Raw genomic sequence first — 18750 nt, forward strand, 5'->3', positions numbered from 1 at the left:
TTCTGCTGGTGAAAGGGGCCTCCTGTCAATCTCTCTCCCTCTCCTCCTCTCTGTCCTGTTTGGGCTCTGTCCTGAACAGTGATCTAAGACTCTAAGATGAGGGAAAAGTGGGAAGAATTCCTCAAAGCCCATTCTTGATCTGTGTGGTCATAGTTAGTACTGAGCTATGGCACTGCCTTACCTTGTGGGAGACTGGAATGTGATATAACTTTCCTTTACTTTTCCTTATTGATGTTGGGGAATTGCTGGGGCAAGAGTGTGATTTGGAGGGAGGTGGGGGGCAGTGGTGGTTTATACACTGCTGTATTGACAGTGTATATCAATCTATTTTAATATTTTACACTGTGGACAGCAAGGATATCATGGTAAGTACACAGGAACAACAGCAATTACAGGCATTGAAAAATAGGTGACAATAGTGCTGTACAGTTATACTTAAAAGCAACATTCTTAAATAGTAGACAAATAAACAAAATTGTAAGAATACCCAACACCACAAATCATCATGTTTGCACAGTGCATTACAAGGATCTGTAGAGGAACTGCATTGACTGTCCATAGGTTTGACCGTTTTTCTCGAATTTCAGGTTGCAAATGATTCCTTTAAAAAAAATGATTGGCAGTTTTGACTGCGTAAATCTTGGCATCCTGACAAACCAGTGTTTATGTGGTTTAAGATCCAAAAATGTGTCTACTGTGGCACGCAACATCCAAAATATTCCACTTGTAGCCTACATTCTCAGCCTTTTTAGTGTCTGTTTCCATGAGATACAGCTCTTGCAGCTCCTTATGGCTCAGGAACACTTTCCTAAAATCAGTGACTTCAGTTTTCAACAACACATGGAGCAAGAATACATTGTCTCATTTCTCATGTTTTTATCATGCTAACTGCATTACGACTGAAGAGGAGAGACACTGAAGATATGAGGAATGCGCCAATTACAATGGTGTCAAACATATTGTGATGAACACAATGTCAATTTAGCAGATTGTTTAAATTTGAAGATGTGCCTCAGAAGATGCCAGGCCTGTGGGACTTGGTGTCATGTCTTAACAACCCGCTTTGTGTCCACCACAGGTGTCAGAATGGCCCCCCAGGTACATGCCCAGCAGGAGGTGGGTAGATGCCAAGACATCATTCCTAATCAAGTAGCACTTGTTCCGCCAGCCAGTTTCTCGAAACCGCAAACGTGTAATTTAAAAACCACAAAGCACTACTCTGGTATAAAGAGTATGCAGATTACAGGTATATTACGGGATAGAGTGCTCCGCAGTTCAATGAGTTTTGCCCCTAGGGGTGATTAATGGGGCGGTGTGAGGTCAAGTGTGCTTTAATGTGGCTCAGCGCAACAGACGCTTGTGCTGTATGTGCGTGCTAACAATGTATGGACATATTTACGATCTGTAATGCTATACTGAAGCCTGTCCCAGAGTGGTGTCAAAATGCGAGCAGACTGTTTGCAGGAAAAGAGATAAATGGGGGGACATACTGGCTGGATTTCGTGCCAAGTGCTGGGTCCAAGTTTGATTTAAATGTAATAAAAACATTTTTACCATTAACACTGTTATTGAGGAAGCTAAGCCAGATCCACATTTTAAGGGTGATTAATACTGCAAACCAAAATGTCAATGTTGTATCGGTCACCTACCAATTGAATGACTCCAGCATTGGTCATGAAACGAAAAGAATGTCAGGCATCTGTGTAATCTCTAAATGAAAACTTTTTGAAATGGTCCTTTTGTGCATGTTTAACCTAAATCTGTCGTTGGTGTTAGAATCTGCTGAAATGTCAGACACATATGTGTCCTAGGCCTCATTTAAAGGCTGAGTGACTCTCATTCATCCCGGCATGATTGATGACTAACTCCCTGTTTTCTATTTAAGGATGCTTGTCTTGGCTGTTAGTCACAGCCTTGACAAGCACCCACGTTTGGCCCAAGACCCGCTACACGTAAAAACGCTTCCATCAAAACGGGGCTTCTGTTTAATCGCTAAATTTCAAAATCTTGTGGCTGAACTATTTTCCGTTTCAATGTTCGTTTCTTTCCAAGGTTTAAGATAAATGCCTAGAATATTCCATTTAAAGTGCAGCAGTCTCAGGTTGCACATGCCATGAAAAATTGTTGGAATAGAAAATTGTATTAAACAATTATTTTGAAGAATCAGCTGATGACATGCCTAAATGCAACGTCTGGAGATATACTATTGCGGTACATTTCCACTCTAAACCGTAAACCCCCAAACATCAGAAACTCCTGTACGTATCTAAAACGTAATTTATTGCAAAGAAAGCCTGACATTAAAAACATGCACTAAAACTGAAAAAATGAATTGTGAATGGGATAGTTATGTACATGAAGCGTCTCCCTACCTTGAATATTGCATTGTGGAGGCTTCAGAGGAGAGCTATGTTAGTTGGTGCTCTCCTTGAATTGATAGCAGAAGTTGCACAAATTATTATTGATAAATACAATTAGGCATAGGGCGGCACGGATGGTGCAGTGGGTAGCACTGCTGCCTCACAGTAAGGAGGTCCTGGGTTCGAATCCCCGTCGGCCGGGGCCTCTCTGTGCGGAGTTTGCATGTTCTCCCCGTGTCTGCGTGGGTTTCCTCCGGGTACTCCGGTTTCCTCCCACAGTCCAAAGACATGCAGGTTAGGCTGATTGGAGAGTCTAAATTGCCCATAGGTATGAGTGTGTGAGTGAATGGTGTGTGTGCCCTGCGATGGACTGGCGACCTGTCCAGGGTGTATTCCTGCCTTTCGCCCAATGTATGCTGGGATAGGCTCCAGCCCCCCTGCGACCCTGTTCAGGATAAGCTGGTTAAGATAATGGATGGATGGATGGATGGATGGATGGATGGATGGATGGATGGACAATTAGGCATTCCAAATTGTGGAGTGGGGTTGGGGGGGTGGGACATCTTTAAAAAATGAAGAAAGTGAGCTCTGGTTTCAATTCCACATTACACATTTATAGATGCAGTGGTGTAATCCGCTAATCCACTAATGCATGAGTAAAAAATGGATGTTAAGAATGCATTGCCTACTGACCTTACTATTAATATGTTAGAGTGGTTTTAAAAGACAGTAAAAATGATAAAACTCAATCAAAATACTAAAACCTGTTATATTGCTGGAATATTGCATTTTAGACGAAATGTATCACGACGGGTGTAAACACAGCAGAACCCAAATAATATCTTCATATTTTACACAAAAAGCCAATGGCCCTGATTAATTGAATAGCAATCACAAAATTGGGTCACAAAAATGGCATTTAACATACTCAAAACGCAGGTGCTGTCATCCGAGCAATGAAAACAGAATAAATTACTCCACAGCACATGTAAATTTGGCTGATGCTTTTATCGAATGTGACTTACAGTTGATTAGACTAAGCAGGAGGAAAATCCCCCCTGGAGCAATGTGGGGTTGAGGGCCTTACTCAAGGGCTCAACAGCTGTGTGGATCTTACCTTGCTACACCAGGCTACACCAGGGATCGAACCACAACCTTGCGTTTCCGAGGCATGCACCTTAACCACTACGCTCCATAGCATGTGCTTCAACTGGAAAACGTGCTAACATCTCACGTGCTCTCACATTCAAACGATCTGCAGGATAACATGGCCGCCAGCATGTCTTTGAACAAGCCGTTACTCCACCGGTTTGTTGTGTTGTAAGGCTGTGCTGACAGGCTGTCATCATCATCAATCATTTGTCAATCGGTTAATTTGTAATTATCTTTGACTCACTGATAATTGCAGAAAGTTATTTATTTTCCATAAACTTGCTGAAATAAATTTTTCGGAGATCACTGAACTCGTCCCACTAGGAAAATAAATAATCGTGTGCATTTCCATTTCACTTGCCATAGTTCAGGACACTTTCTGTGGTCGTAAACTATCTCATTCTCTTGTCAGTTTGGATTGCGATAAGAGGATGGTCCTGCAACATTACTCCTTTCAAAATAACTACTTTGAGCTTTGCCTACAAGTATGTACATTTGTGGAAAGAATGTAAACTGTCTTTCATGTTAAGAAAAAGTACCTTTAGTGGTCTCAGTATGCCATTTAAAGTGCCCACTGAAATATGAACTTTGGCAATGCTACGGACAACTCTCACGTTGCCAAAATGTCTTGGAAAAGACATGGGGGAAAAAATCTCAGGAATCCATGTTCAGCATAAATAAAAAAAAGATTTAAAAAAAACCAAGGCCTTCTCTTTTCCCCCAAATTGCAGGGTGAGCTGCACTATGTATTTATGTGAATCTGGGTATATTGAGCAATGTGTGCTTTCACTCTACACCTCAGTTGGTGCCCATCTGAAATGCTGAGGTTGCAAATAGGCGTTCCAGGCCAACTGTGCGCAGGTCTTGCCCTATAACCAACCAAACAATCTGTCCTAAATTGTCATAGTTTACCAAGAGCTAATGGAACATTTTCATAGAAAATGTGAACTGATTAATAAAATGACTTTTTAATATATAGTTGAAAACCTGCTTAACCGTTTCATCTAGGAGGAATTATACGGTTGCATAAACCTCTGATTGAATATAACACATTGATGAAAATTAGTATGAGGGGTAGCTATAAACTCTTTTTCAACTATTATTCCTTTATTTACACTGAACAGAAAATACTTTGCATCACAACTTATAGTATGTCCCTAACAAGCTCAGTGCCATCTGGTATCTTTCAGTGTGTTGATTACTGATTGTGTGTTCATTGCTGTACATGCAGCTGGTTAAATGCCCTCTCCCCTTCTCTTGTATCCTCAGATACAGCTACCCTGCAGTCAGACCCTGGTCTTTCTCTCAAGCGGTAAGAACACTTCACAAACCTTATCCAGATCCTGTCATCTTTTCCTTCACTGACCTTGTGAACACCACTGAACACTGCATCATGTTCACATTCAGCCATCCCTGCAAATGATGGCTTATGACTCACGATGGCTTTATATTCTGCTGAAGGAGTCCACTAACAGGGTTTCAGTATTCTTTTAATGGATGGATATGCAGATTCAAATAAATTAAATCAATATATTTACAGTATATGCAGTTGTAATGCAGTATATACTGTATAATACCTGCTGATACATGGTTAAAAGTGGTATGTTTTGCAAGTTGCCAAGTTTTGTTTCAGCCAATTGGCATTATGCGTCTACCGAAATTCAAACACACGCGTCTATGCCAACATCTAACAGGGCCCTTTGAAAAGAGGTAGTCTTTCACCAACAATTTGGATAAAAAATAACGGGTCAAATTTGCTTGGAGTATGTGGTTTGATTACTTTGGATGCCTTCTTGAGTTCTGTTTCGAGGTTCTTTAGCGCATGGTTAGCAGAAACGCGTACACAGATGAAGGTGCACATTAAGCCTTGGCCACAGTCTCCTTTTCATCGTCACAGTCTCTAACGCCCCCTGGAGGAAGTGGGTGGCTGTGCTCTGTGGCTCAGTGTGGGGAATTCCTTCAGGCTTACCCCTTTGCCCTCCTGTCTGCAATGGTATAAACACACAGCCCTCGCTGGAATTCCACTGTTACTGTGGCGATAAGCCCAACACACGACTTTGCTGTTTTTATTGGTCTTCACTGGTGGACTTTACCACACTGTCTGCTTAGTAAACAAACATATATTTTTTGCACAATCTCCCTCTTTTGTTTTCTTTGTGGGAGGTTACTGTTACTGTTTTTGTTATGTGTGAGGCATTTCTCTTGGAATACTGTGACTTTGTACTTTTTTTCTCTCTCAAGGCAACTATTTTTCTTTTTTATGATGTGTTTAAGAGTGACACTTTCAGTCATGTCCTTTCTGTAATGCCACTGTGATTGCAGAGCTACGGGCAACCGGGTGTGGGTGCAATATTCAGCTATACAGAGATGAAATACTGCTAGTTATTAACTTCACTAGCACACCAACTACTCTATGTCTTCCAGTGTGTGGATGGCCCTTTTCTGCCATTTTGTTTTTTTTCCCACACATCTTTTTCTGTTAAAATACACATTTATTTTTATTGGATTAAGTTTAAAATAATAATTAGGGGTTTAAATAATTGTGACACATTTCATTTTGGGGAAATATTTTGAGTAGTTGTGTTAGCATAAAATAACGGTATTCCTGTTAACATTTAATATTGCTTTTACTGCTCATTTATACAGCCTTCTTTGCTAAGCTTTATCAAGTATGTGAACAATATTGTATTTACTACTGGTAGTTCATACAAAAGTTACTTCATATCCCTGCCTGGCACTTTCTCTTTACTCCTTTTTCCCCTCAGAAATAGAAAAAGGAAGTTCTAATGAAGAGTTATTTTTATTTCTTTCATTTTCCTTTTTTTCAAACAGTTCTACTATCTTCACACCAGACAGTTAACCATACTGATGAATAGGGACTTTGTACCTTTATGTTAATACCTCCGATTAAGTACAGTAATTTTAGAAGTTGCCCTCGTTTACTCCTGCTCATCAAACGTTCTCTGTCATATCACATCAGCAGCAGAGGTAATAATCTTATGAGTAAAATAACATTTGCACAAAAAACACTGAAGCCTGTGAGGACATGTGTAGACAAGTAACATGGAAGACGACAGGCATTATAATGCTATATACTACATGGCTATGCCAACAGCTGTTTGTACAATGACAGCAAGCTATAATGTTACATACTGCAGGCAATCTACAGGTGGACGTCTTTTGACTGACAGAAACATGTTGCTTTGGCGTCAGTTAGCGACAATAGGCAATAGTCAATCAGATGTGGGTGAAAGACATCATCGTTTTGGATTCAAATGCTTTTCTGCACTTTACTAAGCTTGTCTGGAGTCTCAGAAAGTGCAAACCCTGCATTCTGTTCCTCTTGGTTGGCTGAATTGCACCAGGCAAGATCAATTGAGCACAGAAAAGTATTTGAATCCAAAACAATTTCATATTATCTTAGTTTACATCATTTTTACTCCAGAAATGAAATGGCAGCAGAACTTACCAACCTACCAGGGGTAGGTTTTGGTCAATTTATCATAAAGAGGTTATAAGCATAAGCGACAACTTGTCACTACCAATCGGCATAGTATTCAATTGCAGAATAGATCTAGAAAAGCTCATTTTTAGTTCCTGAAAACATGTAAGTATACCCAGTCTGAAAGGGCACACTCAACTGTGTTTCCACCAAGCATAGAGTGAAATTACCCCTCTGATAAATATACTGGCTGCAATTGCTTTGTAAGGCTGAAAGTTGCTTCTAACAAAGATGATTACAGTTCATAGCCATATCACAGCTATGGTCATAAGCACCCCCTGCAATTTAAACATGCTGACTTCCTACAGAGTTGTGTGTACCATTTCAAGCAAGGCATCTTGTTTTGATTTCTACTGCACTTAAATGAATGGATGTACTGTAGAGAAAGTGTACTATGGGAGCAAGTGCAATTATGAGGACTACAAAGGACTACAGAATTCCACGAGTGCAGAATTTAGGGAACGGACCAAAAAGCATATTAGCTGCTTCAAAATTAACGCAGGTTATCATTAAACAAAGACATATGAAACTGTTGTTTTTATAGGTTATCAATAGCACCTAGGCCAAAATGTGTTTGCATTTATTTTCTCTGAGCATGAAATGCAGGATCACAAATTTGTCATCATTTATTTAAAAAGATAAAACAAAATGAGTAGTTACTCTTGTTCTTTCTAGTCATGCAAATCCTTTAACTTCTGGAAGTTGCTATGTAGTCATTTATCGTATCCTTATCAGTTGCGTGTAAACTGTTTCCAGACATTGTTTTGATTGGACATGCCCTGTGTTTTCACCCTTTAATGTCCCTTTGCCAATATTTTGACAGATATTTGAGAAAATATTAAATTAGTTTGCAACCAGCTTATGACAATGACTAACTACTCAGACAGCCATGTAATGATAACTGCTTCATCTGCATCTGTCAACTCCTTCAAGCCAAAGTAAAGGAAAAGAGCTGAAGTCTGTCTCTCTTGTGTGTTTAAACATGGAATAGCTTAAATGGCTGAATTTTAAATGATGTGTATGTTCATTATATGCAGAATTATGAATTGCCCATAATCAGAATCAGAATTCCATAAAGTATAAATTGGAACGAGGACAAGAATTATAGCATGGAGTTATTTCATACCTTTTTTTCTTTTATCTATAAATATATTTCTGGGTAATGTTTTAGCATCCATTTATTTATAATATCAGTATAATGTCCATATCCATAAAAGTTAACGGATAAAGGATAGTTGTTTGTGTTATGAAATATAGAAATGAATGCTGAGCGTTCATATAATAAAAGATGTTATTCATGGGAAGGTTATTTCAAGAGCAATATAGCTTCACACAGTGGCTGTATGAACCATAATACTGGGAGAAAATATGTCATATATCATATAATGAAACCTATATCCTTAATATGCCAACGCTGTCAGATGTTGGTGCAGAATTACTTCTATTGGGTCACAGAATATACTCATGACCTTTAGCATTTGGTACCAGCATCTAGGGTTGACGAGCTGGTTGGTGCCTTGCATGACATCTCCATTGCTGTGTGAGTGTGTGTGTGAGAATGGGTGAATGGGAAGCATGAGAAGAATGAGGAGCATTAATTGTACACCGATTTGGATGAAGGCGCGATATAACTGCAGACTATTTACCATTTGCCATTTAGTGGATAGCTTTCCTCTCTTGTGTCGGAAGTACAGAGTGCATACCAGACTGGCAGATCATGGCTCGTATCAAATTCAAAACATTGGTGCTAGCCTTCCAAGCAGTTAAAGGGTCTTCCCCAGCTTATCTGCAAAAAATCATCAGACCCTACACCCCTGCCAGACCTCTTCGTTCAGCCTCCACAGGCCGCTTGGCACCTCCCCCTCTCCGAACCTCCACCTCACGCTCACGACTACTGTCTGTTCTGGCTCCACGGTGGTGGAACGAACTCCCCGTTGAGGTCAGAACTATAGAATCTCTCCCCACCTTCAAGCGCAAGCTGAAGACACACCTCTTCAAGCAGCACCTCTCCCCATCCCTCCCTACCTCCCTGTGAACCTTAATTGTTGTCTCTGTGACTTGCTTTGTGTATCGGTATTTTTAGTTGGCTAGGTAAGCAGTGTTTTGATAGTTAACTTTGGTGACTTTTGCTCTGTTTGTTTGTTTGTTTGTTCAAAAAAAAAAAAAAAAAAAAAAAAAAAAAAAAAAGGCCCTTGTCCTTATCTTTGTTGTACAGGTAGCAGTTGAAATTGTACTTACCTCTAGGGTCTTTCAGCGAACTTATCCCTGGTTATGGGAATGCACTTTGTTGTACGTCGCTCTGGATAAGAGCGTCTGCCAAATGCCAATAATGTAATGTAATGTAATACCAAGTTTGCACACAGATGCCTGGATTCAGCCAACGTTTTACCCTATCTCTGACTCATAATGGAAAGACTCAGAAAAAATGTTTAACAAATAGTTTGTCAGTTCACCAATCACAAAACAAAACTGTCCACACTTTGTGAAAGAAAACACACTTGAAACTAAAAAAACAAGAACAAGTGTAAAATATAGGCCAGAGGATCCTCTGTATGGTCATGAATGGCATTTGCATTTGTTGCTGAGCTACATTATGATTTCTAACTGAATCTAATCTGCAAAAAGGAACCATTTCCTTCTCCTTATAGCATTCAAACGGCTGCTACAAATCAGATTGGTCTGCATGGGCAGCACAGTACCAGCGCTTAGACAGTTAACTCACCTAGCTTGGCTACAGGGTTACGTCAGGAAACAAAGCCATTATCCTAATACGGCTCTCAAAGGAGAACTCAGTGCCAGTCCTTTCATTGGCGTGACAATACTGATCAAAATTAGACCCGACACCATTTACCACCCTAACACAGCTACAGCCTGTGTGAAAGAACGGCCATACTGTGCTTCACAAAAGCTCTGTGCCGGCACAAAGCCCGTGGGGGGCTTTAGTTAAAAGGCGTGAATGGGATTGGGGGGCTTATAGCTTCCTGCCATGATGTAATGAATCCGCATTCCTGACCGACCTAGCCAAATTGGTGATTTTGTCACCTGATTTGTAAGCTGCAGCCATGTCTCGGTGATAACATAGGTTTTTCTTAACCTTTTATAGACTAAGGCGCCCTATAGAAAACCCATAGAAAGGCAGAGGAATCACTATGCATTTCAACGGTCATGTGTCTTGAAAAACAATCATGTGATCAAATATGACACTGGCGTCATATCCGCCTGTTAAGGGAGATGTAACATGCAGGTCACATCTGTCTGTTTAGGCAGATGTAATGTGCAGGTCGCATCCACCCATAAGGGATTAATGTCTAGAAGTTTTAAGGAAAGTGAGGAATAAGGTCAGAAGGGTCAGAGGTCAAGAGCAGGTAGATCTAACAGTTGGGGTTGTCACTGGGCCCTGAAAAAGGAAATTAACATATCTAACACTCAGATAGTAATTCAGAGTGTAGCTCTCACCCAAATACCAAACCAATACCTTACAGACATGGCCAGTGTCTGTTCCTACTGTATATTTACAGTCCGCGCAGACATTTTTGTGTATTTTGTGTATTTTCTCACACAGAGTGGTCACTGTGTGGATTAGATTCCCAGGTCATGTAGTGGAGGCAGAAACACTGTGGGTGTTCAAGACCAGGCTTTTAGCTAACTAAGCATTAGGTACGCAGAAAGAATATTGAATGAATCCTGGCCACGTTTGAATACTGCACCTGGATGAGGTGGTGCTACGAGCAGTCCTGGTAAAATAGCTTCCGTATTGACATTTCCTCTACTATATCTGCTTGCAGACTCGCTTATTCACACTGATTCGCATAGCTTTTTTACATGCTGTTAATTTATATAGCTAGTTATGTTTGAAGCAATTCATACTGTCTGCATGGCAAAAGATTGGAAAGATTGTTCTAACTGGACAGTTGAAAGCCATTTTATTCATTTGCATCTACAGAGAAACATGATCAAGTACTTTCTGCTTGGCCAGCCTTCAACAAATAATTGTTTGTGCATGGGCACCCTGTGATGACACATCATACAAAGGAATTGACTGGCAGAACAAATACCATAACTAATCAACATCTCTGGACTTTTATAAGAAGATATGTCACTCTCAAACTCATGCCTTTTGTTCTTCAGAAACATTTCCCATTTTTTTGCCGCCGTCCAAATTTAGAAGTTCAACTTTTTTCTGGCGCAACTGCTGTCCTTTGCTCGTTCTTGCTCCTTGATCCTCAAATCAAGACCACAGACAGCAGCCGAGCTGTCGAGAGCAGTCACAGCTGTGACTGTGCGGTGACTCGTCCTAGGCGCAGTTATCCAATGAGCAAGCAGGGCCATGAAGCTCACTACTGCTGAGGTTCTCCTTTATTGAGTAAGTAGGCAACAGAATCAACAGCACTGACGAGATGCTTGGAGCCTATGGATTTAGCAGCTGGGACAGGAGCAGCCATCGGATTTGCAGGCTGATGTGATCGACACAGGTCCAGATCAACCAAACCTAACTTCCCCTGTTCTGTGATTCAGAGGAACAGGTGCCTTGGCAAACAGGTGCTTACTTTGAGGGGAGAGAAGGGAAAGGAACCGTCAGTTTGTAGTATAATTTTTGTTGGTGTATGGGTCTGTTTGTCTTAGTAATGGTTCTACTGACTTGATGTTACTTTATTAAGAATTTGTTTATTATGGGAACACCGGCTGAAGGTATTGATTACAGATATTTTCAGTAACAATTACTGTTGCTGGTGTTTCAGGACAATTCAGGCAATTTTAGGAGACACAAGTTTTGTCCGTTGATGAATTCTGTATCTCAATGTTTGTAAAGATCCATGAAAACATTTTCTCTTGGATAATCTTTATGTAGCCATACCAACACAACTACACTAATACCTTTATTAATATTTAATTCTGGCAGTAGTGGTTGGAATAACGGGATGTAGTATTTTCAGAGAACAATTATGGTTTTTTGGTTGCAGGGTCTTGTTTTAAGGTTCTTTGGCTAGTAGTATATTAAAAATATGACATGGCTGCTCCGTGTTTAGATTTAGTTTTTTTGTTCTTTGATAATATCTCTGAGACTGTGGTTGCTTAGTGACACCTTAGTTGTACAATACTGTATTCAGTATTATATTTAGAATATAATATATAATAGGCATAATAAAATGATATTTTAGATGTTAATTACTGTTTTCTCTACTGCCGGTCACGCTGGTAATGAGGAACCACAGTGCAACACAGGAAGTTGGTCAATTCCGACTGCACTGTTGCACAATTTCTGTATCACAAATTTGTCCATATCTAGTTTCAAGTTATTTGTCCAAGCTCATAGTATCTAGTATCACCTCTAAATCTAATTATTTTTATCATGGGAATTAGTGAACTTTGCAAAATGGCTTCAAAGATAGCAGTTGTTTATTTATGTGGTAAACTAAGCAGGTATGTGGATTTTTGACGGAGGTTTAGAAGAAGGTTTTCTTTTTGATTCTACCATTTGCCACTGTGGTGCGATAACGGCATATGTCAGTGATGCACCTGAAGACACAGTAGTTCTGTGGGAATATCTTTACACATATAAAGCCCTGGATGAAAAGGAAACTTCCTCACTGTGCTAACCACACTATTGAGCTCAGTATTCTTTGGTGTGGTGCCGTGCATACTATGAAAGAAAGGAAATGCAAGAAGCATTTGAGCACTTCTCCATTCAGAGGTCAAACCCAAGACTGACTCACTATGAATATTGTTTGCTGGAAACGTGTGGTACCTGTTTCATTGTTGTCACATTTGATATCTGCTTTGTCACCCATATGTGCTCTGCTAATTTTAGGATATCTGGTCTATGTAGAAAGAGTTTCAGGTCACTCATAAACTGAAGCAGCAGTAAATCATAGATGGTTTATAAGTGAAAAAGTCTGAAAAGAGGTGAGAGTTTATGAAATGAAAACAGCTTCAAATAAGCCAATGTCAGGGTCATCAGGACATGATTAATAATGATGAGTTGGCTCAATCTGGACCTGTCTTGCAAGATTTTGTCTATCCTGATGTTACATGAGGAATCCATGGGGCAATTGAAGACTTACATGCATGTGGCATGTTGCAACATCAAGGTTTATGTTGATGTTGTCAGAAAGAAACTACAACTTGTCCAAGCTAAATTTGTAATCGCCTGCATATGGGAAATTTCACCCCAAGTGCATGAAAATGTGAGGCTCTCGTAATAACATTAAAGTAATTGTTATGACATATCTGGTATTTAGAAACCCCTCTTTTCCAGAGAGATGATTCCAATATTCAGATTTGGACAAGCAGCACCTCTACTAGTCATGTTGATAATAGTTTACTTGATTCTCGTCAAATATTTGTGTGGAATTCAATCCAGCCTTGCCTCTGAGCAGGTGGCAGGATCATGAATAGAAAGTCTGAATAAATTACTGAAAATATAATGAGCCGAGTCGTAGGTTTTTAATTTTGAGTCATCATTGTTTTAGTTTTTTTCTTTCTCTTTCAGGCCGCTTTCCCTCTCTCAGTGGTGCCCCCTATGGCGGCTGATGGCTATAACCCAGTAAGTAAAGTGTATTTGTTTGTTTGTTTGTTTGTTTGTTTGTTTGTTTGTTTTAAAGCTCGCAAAATTTTCTTAATAAAATAATATTCTGCTATTTTGCATTGATGGCCAATTTCTTATTTTCATGGACCAATATCTGCAATATTTTGCATATTGTTTATGCTACAACTGTCCGTTCTCATCAGGATTTCATCACCATTTGTTTATTTCTCATAAAATTTCACTTGGAATAAACGTCAACCTAAGTGACTTCTACCCCATGAGAGAGAGAGGAGAAAGACTTGTATGACAGATGACTAACAAGCACAAACACAGGAAGTCATAAAAACACAGAAAAAAACCTATAGTGCAGATCTGTCACACCCAGACACATGAGCGATGTGAAAGAGCAAGGGAGACAGCGAGCGATTCAGAGTGAGAAAGCTGTCATAGGCATTTGGTGAGAAACAGGATGCACCGAGCTGATAGGTGTGGAGCAGTGCTTGAAAGCTGTCGGGCGTTGAGCAGCTCTCACATCAAGAGGGGCATCATGCACAGAAGGCTACAACGTCCCTCGCCGCCTCCTCCCTCCCTTTGCTGTCTTTTCATCGCCTCTTCCTCTCACACCTTTCCTCATATCTTTCTAACCGTTCCTCTCTCTCCTCCCAAAGGTGTCCTTGCGACAGAAGCCCAGGAAGAAGACTCGAGGTGAGCCCGGAGCTTCTTATGTGCTTCTTCTTGACAGGCACCTCTGCCCTTGGACTGTTACCATGCTCTGAACTTTACGGTTACAGCCCTCCTATATGTGGTTGGTTGGGTGGTATTGATTAGAAGCTGAGAACGGGTACAGCAGATAGGGATAGCAAAGTTGGAAGGATCTTGTCATGTTCTGTAAACCTGTCTGTCAGCGATCAGTTTTTCAGAATTTTATCTTTGCAGAATTATTTTCTTAGGGTTGGTCAGTGGAAAAAGAATATGCTATACTGGAATATGCTATACTGACTGTCAACTATGGAAACATAATTACAATAAAAACAGCTAATTTTATTTAGAGGAAGTTATGCAGTAATTGTTCAATCTGTTCTTAATACTTGGAATACTGTAGATATTATCTTAGTCTTTACCCAACAGACCAGTGTTTTTCAACACTTAACGGCTTTACTTATGCCTCTCATGATTTACTTATGATCTCATATAGGGTGTCATGGTGCAGCATGTGCACTGTAAGGAGACTTATTGCTTCCCTGGACGGCAACAAACAGACAAGAGAGCAATGTAATCTTTTTGTGTGCTTTTACCTCTTCGACGACTATCCGATTGTGGTGAGGCGGAATGCAGCTTGCAGTGCAACAGTTCATTCCTGCACCACCTCCGTCTTTAAAGGGAACCTGAGCTCGCCCCTATGCCATTCTCCGAGAAATGAACAGTGGCGTTTGTTTCTGAAAAGACGTATGTAACAGGAATTTAACTAAACCGAAACGGTCTCCCGCAGGAAACTCTACAATGAGCCGGAGGAGGATCTCGGTGAAGGAGCTGGGTGAGGCCGACCACCAGGGCTGGCTCTACAGGAAGCGAGAAGACAAGGGCTTCCTGGGGATCAAGTGGAAGAAGTACTGGTTTGTGCTGAAGAAGTCCTCGCTCTACTGGTATGCCAGCGCGACGGTGAGTCACTCTGCCGCAGATGTTGACCGCAAAGCAAAAGTGGCTCCAGCAAAAAGGCCACAGTCTGATGGTAGCTTACTACTTCCTTGCAGCTGGGTGAGTAAGCCTCAGCTGCTGAGTTTACTGCAAGCACTGCAAAATGTGGCATCGGTGACATGTCATTGGGAAATTTTAAGGCCACTTAAAATAAGAATGACGCTGCATTTATCATCATTTGGAAAGCATATTTTTGTGGAAATATCCTTTATAAACCAAAAATAGGCTGGGGGGGGTGTTCTTCTGCTTCAAAGCCCCCTTTAACAAGTGCTAGCTTATAATGTGCTAAGTAGTGATCTTGAAGAGAGCATATGCATGTTCTGTGATTGATCTGTAGTGTACGTCTTTGTTACCATTAAATGCATGTAATTGTTTAAGGCGCAAGCTTGTAAATACTTTTTTCATAGCTGTATGTGGCTGGTCAAAGCTGGTCAAAGTTGGTTAAGCTGGTGGACTAGCAGACTATTGGCTAGTTAATATGGTCAACCATCTTAAAACAACTGTGAAAACACAGCTTAAACCAGCTTGATCACCTTAGACTTTAGAATGTTCTGCCAGTCTGAAAAGCAAAGCTTAGTTTGTGGTTGAACAAAATACTTGAACAAACCCTTAGTTGAAAACATTAAATTGCTGTTGCTTTGTCTTATTAGGCTGACAAGGCTGAAGGGTACATAAACTTAAAAGATTTCCTGATTGACCAGGCAATGGAGTGCAAGAAAAAGTAGTGAGTTTCCATTTCCTGTTTGTCATTCTAAACACACCTTTGTGTTTAGAATGGATAACTGTGAATCCATTATGCTAAGTGTCTTGGCTGTCTGTGACTATTTCCACTGATAGATGCCTCTGTTGTTGTGAAATGATCATTCTTCCACATCCATATGACAGTAATTGGATTTTTTTTCCCATAATCAGACACCCACCTCAAGTAACTTGCTGTCAGCATTTCTTTCACACAGGAAGTAGATGGGCATATGAGTCAGTCAGAAGTGTCATGACTACAGCACAGTTTGCTTTCTGTTACAAAACAATGCTTTCTTGTGGTGCATTTTGTGTTGTGTTTTGTGTCTCTGTTAAGGTTTGGTCTGTGTATGCTACCTGCTACCTTCGTCTGACTTCTTGTCACTGGGGTGTCTCTCTCTCCTTGACTGTCACAATTGCAAATCAGCCTCCTCCTTTCTCCTGTGAAGAAAACATTAAATGCCCTTCAAAAAGGAAACTGCCAAAAAGTTCTATATTGCTTTGGCAGTGAACTTCTAATTTCTCCAGTTATGTTAATGAGAGGCAATTTTCATAGTTCTACACTCTTTGATAAAATATGCTATAGGTATTCAGACATGCTTCATTTCCTATCACTGTGTCCCTTGATTCCTGTCCTGGCTCAGATGTCTCTGTCTCACTTCCTCTCACTGTATCTCTCATATCTCATTTTCTGTTTCTGTCATTTGCTTCACTTCCTCTCCATGAGATGTGCTTCACTTCCTGTCCCTGGGATCTGCTTAATTTCCTGTCCCTGGAATCTATTTCACTTGCTGTCCCTGGGATATCTGGCCAGGGTTAATAAAATAGGGGTATGGCAACAGTGACATATAAATTAATTGGTTCCAAACCAGCTACAAATGTTTTTATGTCTGGATTACTTCCAGTATGGTCTGTTGTGTCGTGACTCTGATATCCCTATCCCACTTCCTGCCACTAGTATCTGACTTCCAGTCTGTGATCTCTTGCAGTGCGATTAGGGCTTGCCACCCTGAGGTCATGATGTTTTACTTCGCAGCAGAGAGCAACGAGGAGATGAACAAGTAAGAAAACGAGGTTGAGGAAGAGCTGCCAATGGGTCAAAAGCTGTGATTCCTCCTCAGTGTCGTCAGTGCTTCTTCTATGGTTATCTTGCAGGTGGTTGAATAAGCTTGGGCTGGCTGCTATTCTGTATGACTCAAACGAGAACTCAGGTGGTAAGTCATGTGATGCCTCGTTGTTTTTATTATACTGTTATTATTAGAATTACTATGATTGTTAATTTTGTATACACAGTCAAATTTTCACTGTTAAATAACCTCTTGCGTTTACAGAGTTGGGCCTAGTTGGACTGATATGTACTCTGTTTAATTAAAGCTGGATATTTTACTGTGTATTTTCACTTGGGATCTGTGATTCTTCATTATAACACAAATGTAAGTTGTAGCCCAGTTTCCACATTCACAGAAAAGGTAGAGATAATGCTACTGAGTCTCTGTATATGTAGTTTTGCTTAAGAGTTTGGCTGTTTCAAATGATTAAGTAAAAACATATCTACAAAATAAAAGGTTCAGATTTCTATGGTTAGGCTACCTTTTGAAGTTTTCCATTCATTCACAGCGAAACATGAAATGCATTGCCTTGGTGTACCATGTACCATGCTCCAGTGTTCATGCGTGTGTGTGTGTGTGTGTGTGTGTGTGTATGTGTGGATGTGCGTGCATGTGTGTTTTTTTTTGTTTTGTTTTTTACGAGCCTTGCGCACAGCATACACCCGTTGTAACTACCAGCATTATTGTAGTTGATTCACATTAGTATAATGTTGCGAAAACTTGTCTGGACTATGTTTTGAACTTTTAAGTGTCCATGTCATTATTCTGTACTGTGTGTCTATATTGCATGTCCTTTGATATTACTTTGGTACGTGGACATGAATAAACATATTAAAATATATGTGTGTGTGTTTGTGTGTCTTTGGCCCAGAGTGTTACAGTGAAGGGAGTGACCATGAAGAAGAGGACTCATCAGAGGTACCCCCTCCCCCGTATTCAGAGCAGATGAACACAGATTCTGGGAACGAAACACAGGTCAGTGAGGCAGTTTACCCCCATAAATCGATCAATTCTGTTGTCCTAATCAAAACAAACCATCTCATAATTCTTCCCAGTAGACATTTTCTGGATGGCATAAAAAAAGAAGCCCTCTTTGTCAACTGTGAATCAATGTGAGGACAAATCTGAAAATTGCAATTATTATAGACCCCTTCAAAAGGCGATGGAGCTGAACTCCTAGAAATGGTCGCCTACAGAAAAGAACAGCACATGTAGAGATTACTAAAACATGGAGACCAGAAAGCTTCCAAGATGTTTCACTGTTCCGTTACTATTTCCAATGGCCTTGTGTTTATTTTCAACAGGGCAGCCTTCCCCCACCTTATTCCTCTGCCCCTCCCAGCGAGGCCACTGACTCCACCTCCTCACCTGTCAGCACTATGACATCACAGAGCTCCGCCTCCTCACTGACTGAGCAGTCCCGGCCTGACTCCATCTCGCGGTCCTCGGCTTTGGTGTGTTCTGCGCAGGTCCACCTGTCCCTGCCCGATGAAGATGAGAGGACTGGTGGGGAGTCCCAAACCCCCCAGGACACCCCCCTCTCGTTGGATAACTGTACAGAGCAAAACGCGGAGCAGGAGGAATCAGCTTTGTCGGGACCTGGAGAAGGAGGTGGGCGCGGTCAGAAGCTGTGTGTTTGGTGGGGCAGGAGTCAGGCCTTGGGCAAAT

General features: G+C 40.7%; 1 protein-coding gene across 1 annotated transcript in view; it reads left to right on the plus strand.

Annotated features, from left to right (window-relative positions):
• Positions 1 to 18750, plus strand: part of LOC133123262 (connector enhancer of kinase suppressor of ras 3-like) — a 57298-nt gene that overhangs the window by 34124 nt on the left and 4424 nt on the right. The window contains exons 14-23 of the mRNA XM_061233604.1: positions 1079 to 1116; positions 4782 to 4824; positions 13505 to 13558; positions 14209 to 14245; positions 15030 to 15199; positions 15886 to 15959; positions 16963 to 17034; positions 17129 to 17187; positions 17954 to 18057; positions 18387 to 18693. Of these exons, the coding sequence (XP_061089588.1) occupies positions 1079 to 1116; positions 4782 to 4824; positions 13505 to 13558; positions 14209 to 14245; positions 15030 to 15199; positions 15886 to 15959; positions 16963 to 17034; positions 17129 to 17187; positions 17954 to 18057; positions 18387 to 18693 (958 nt within the window). The remainder of the gene's footprint in view (positions 1 to 1078; positions 1117 to 4781; positions 4825 to 13504; positions 13559 to 14208; positions 14246 to 15029; positions 15200 to 15885; positions 15960 to 16962; positions 17035 to 17128; positions 17188 to 17953; positions 18058 to 18386; positions 18694 to 18750) is intronic.

The sequence above is a fragment of the Conger conger genome, chromosome 1 (assembly GCF_963514075.1).
Source record: "Conger conger chromosome 1, fConCon1.1, whole genome shotgun sequence".
Taxonomy (NCBI): Eukaryota; Metazoa; Chordata; class Actinopteri; order Anguilliformes; family Congridae; genus Conger; species Conger conger.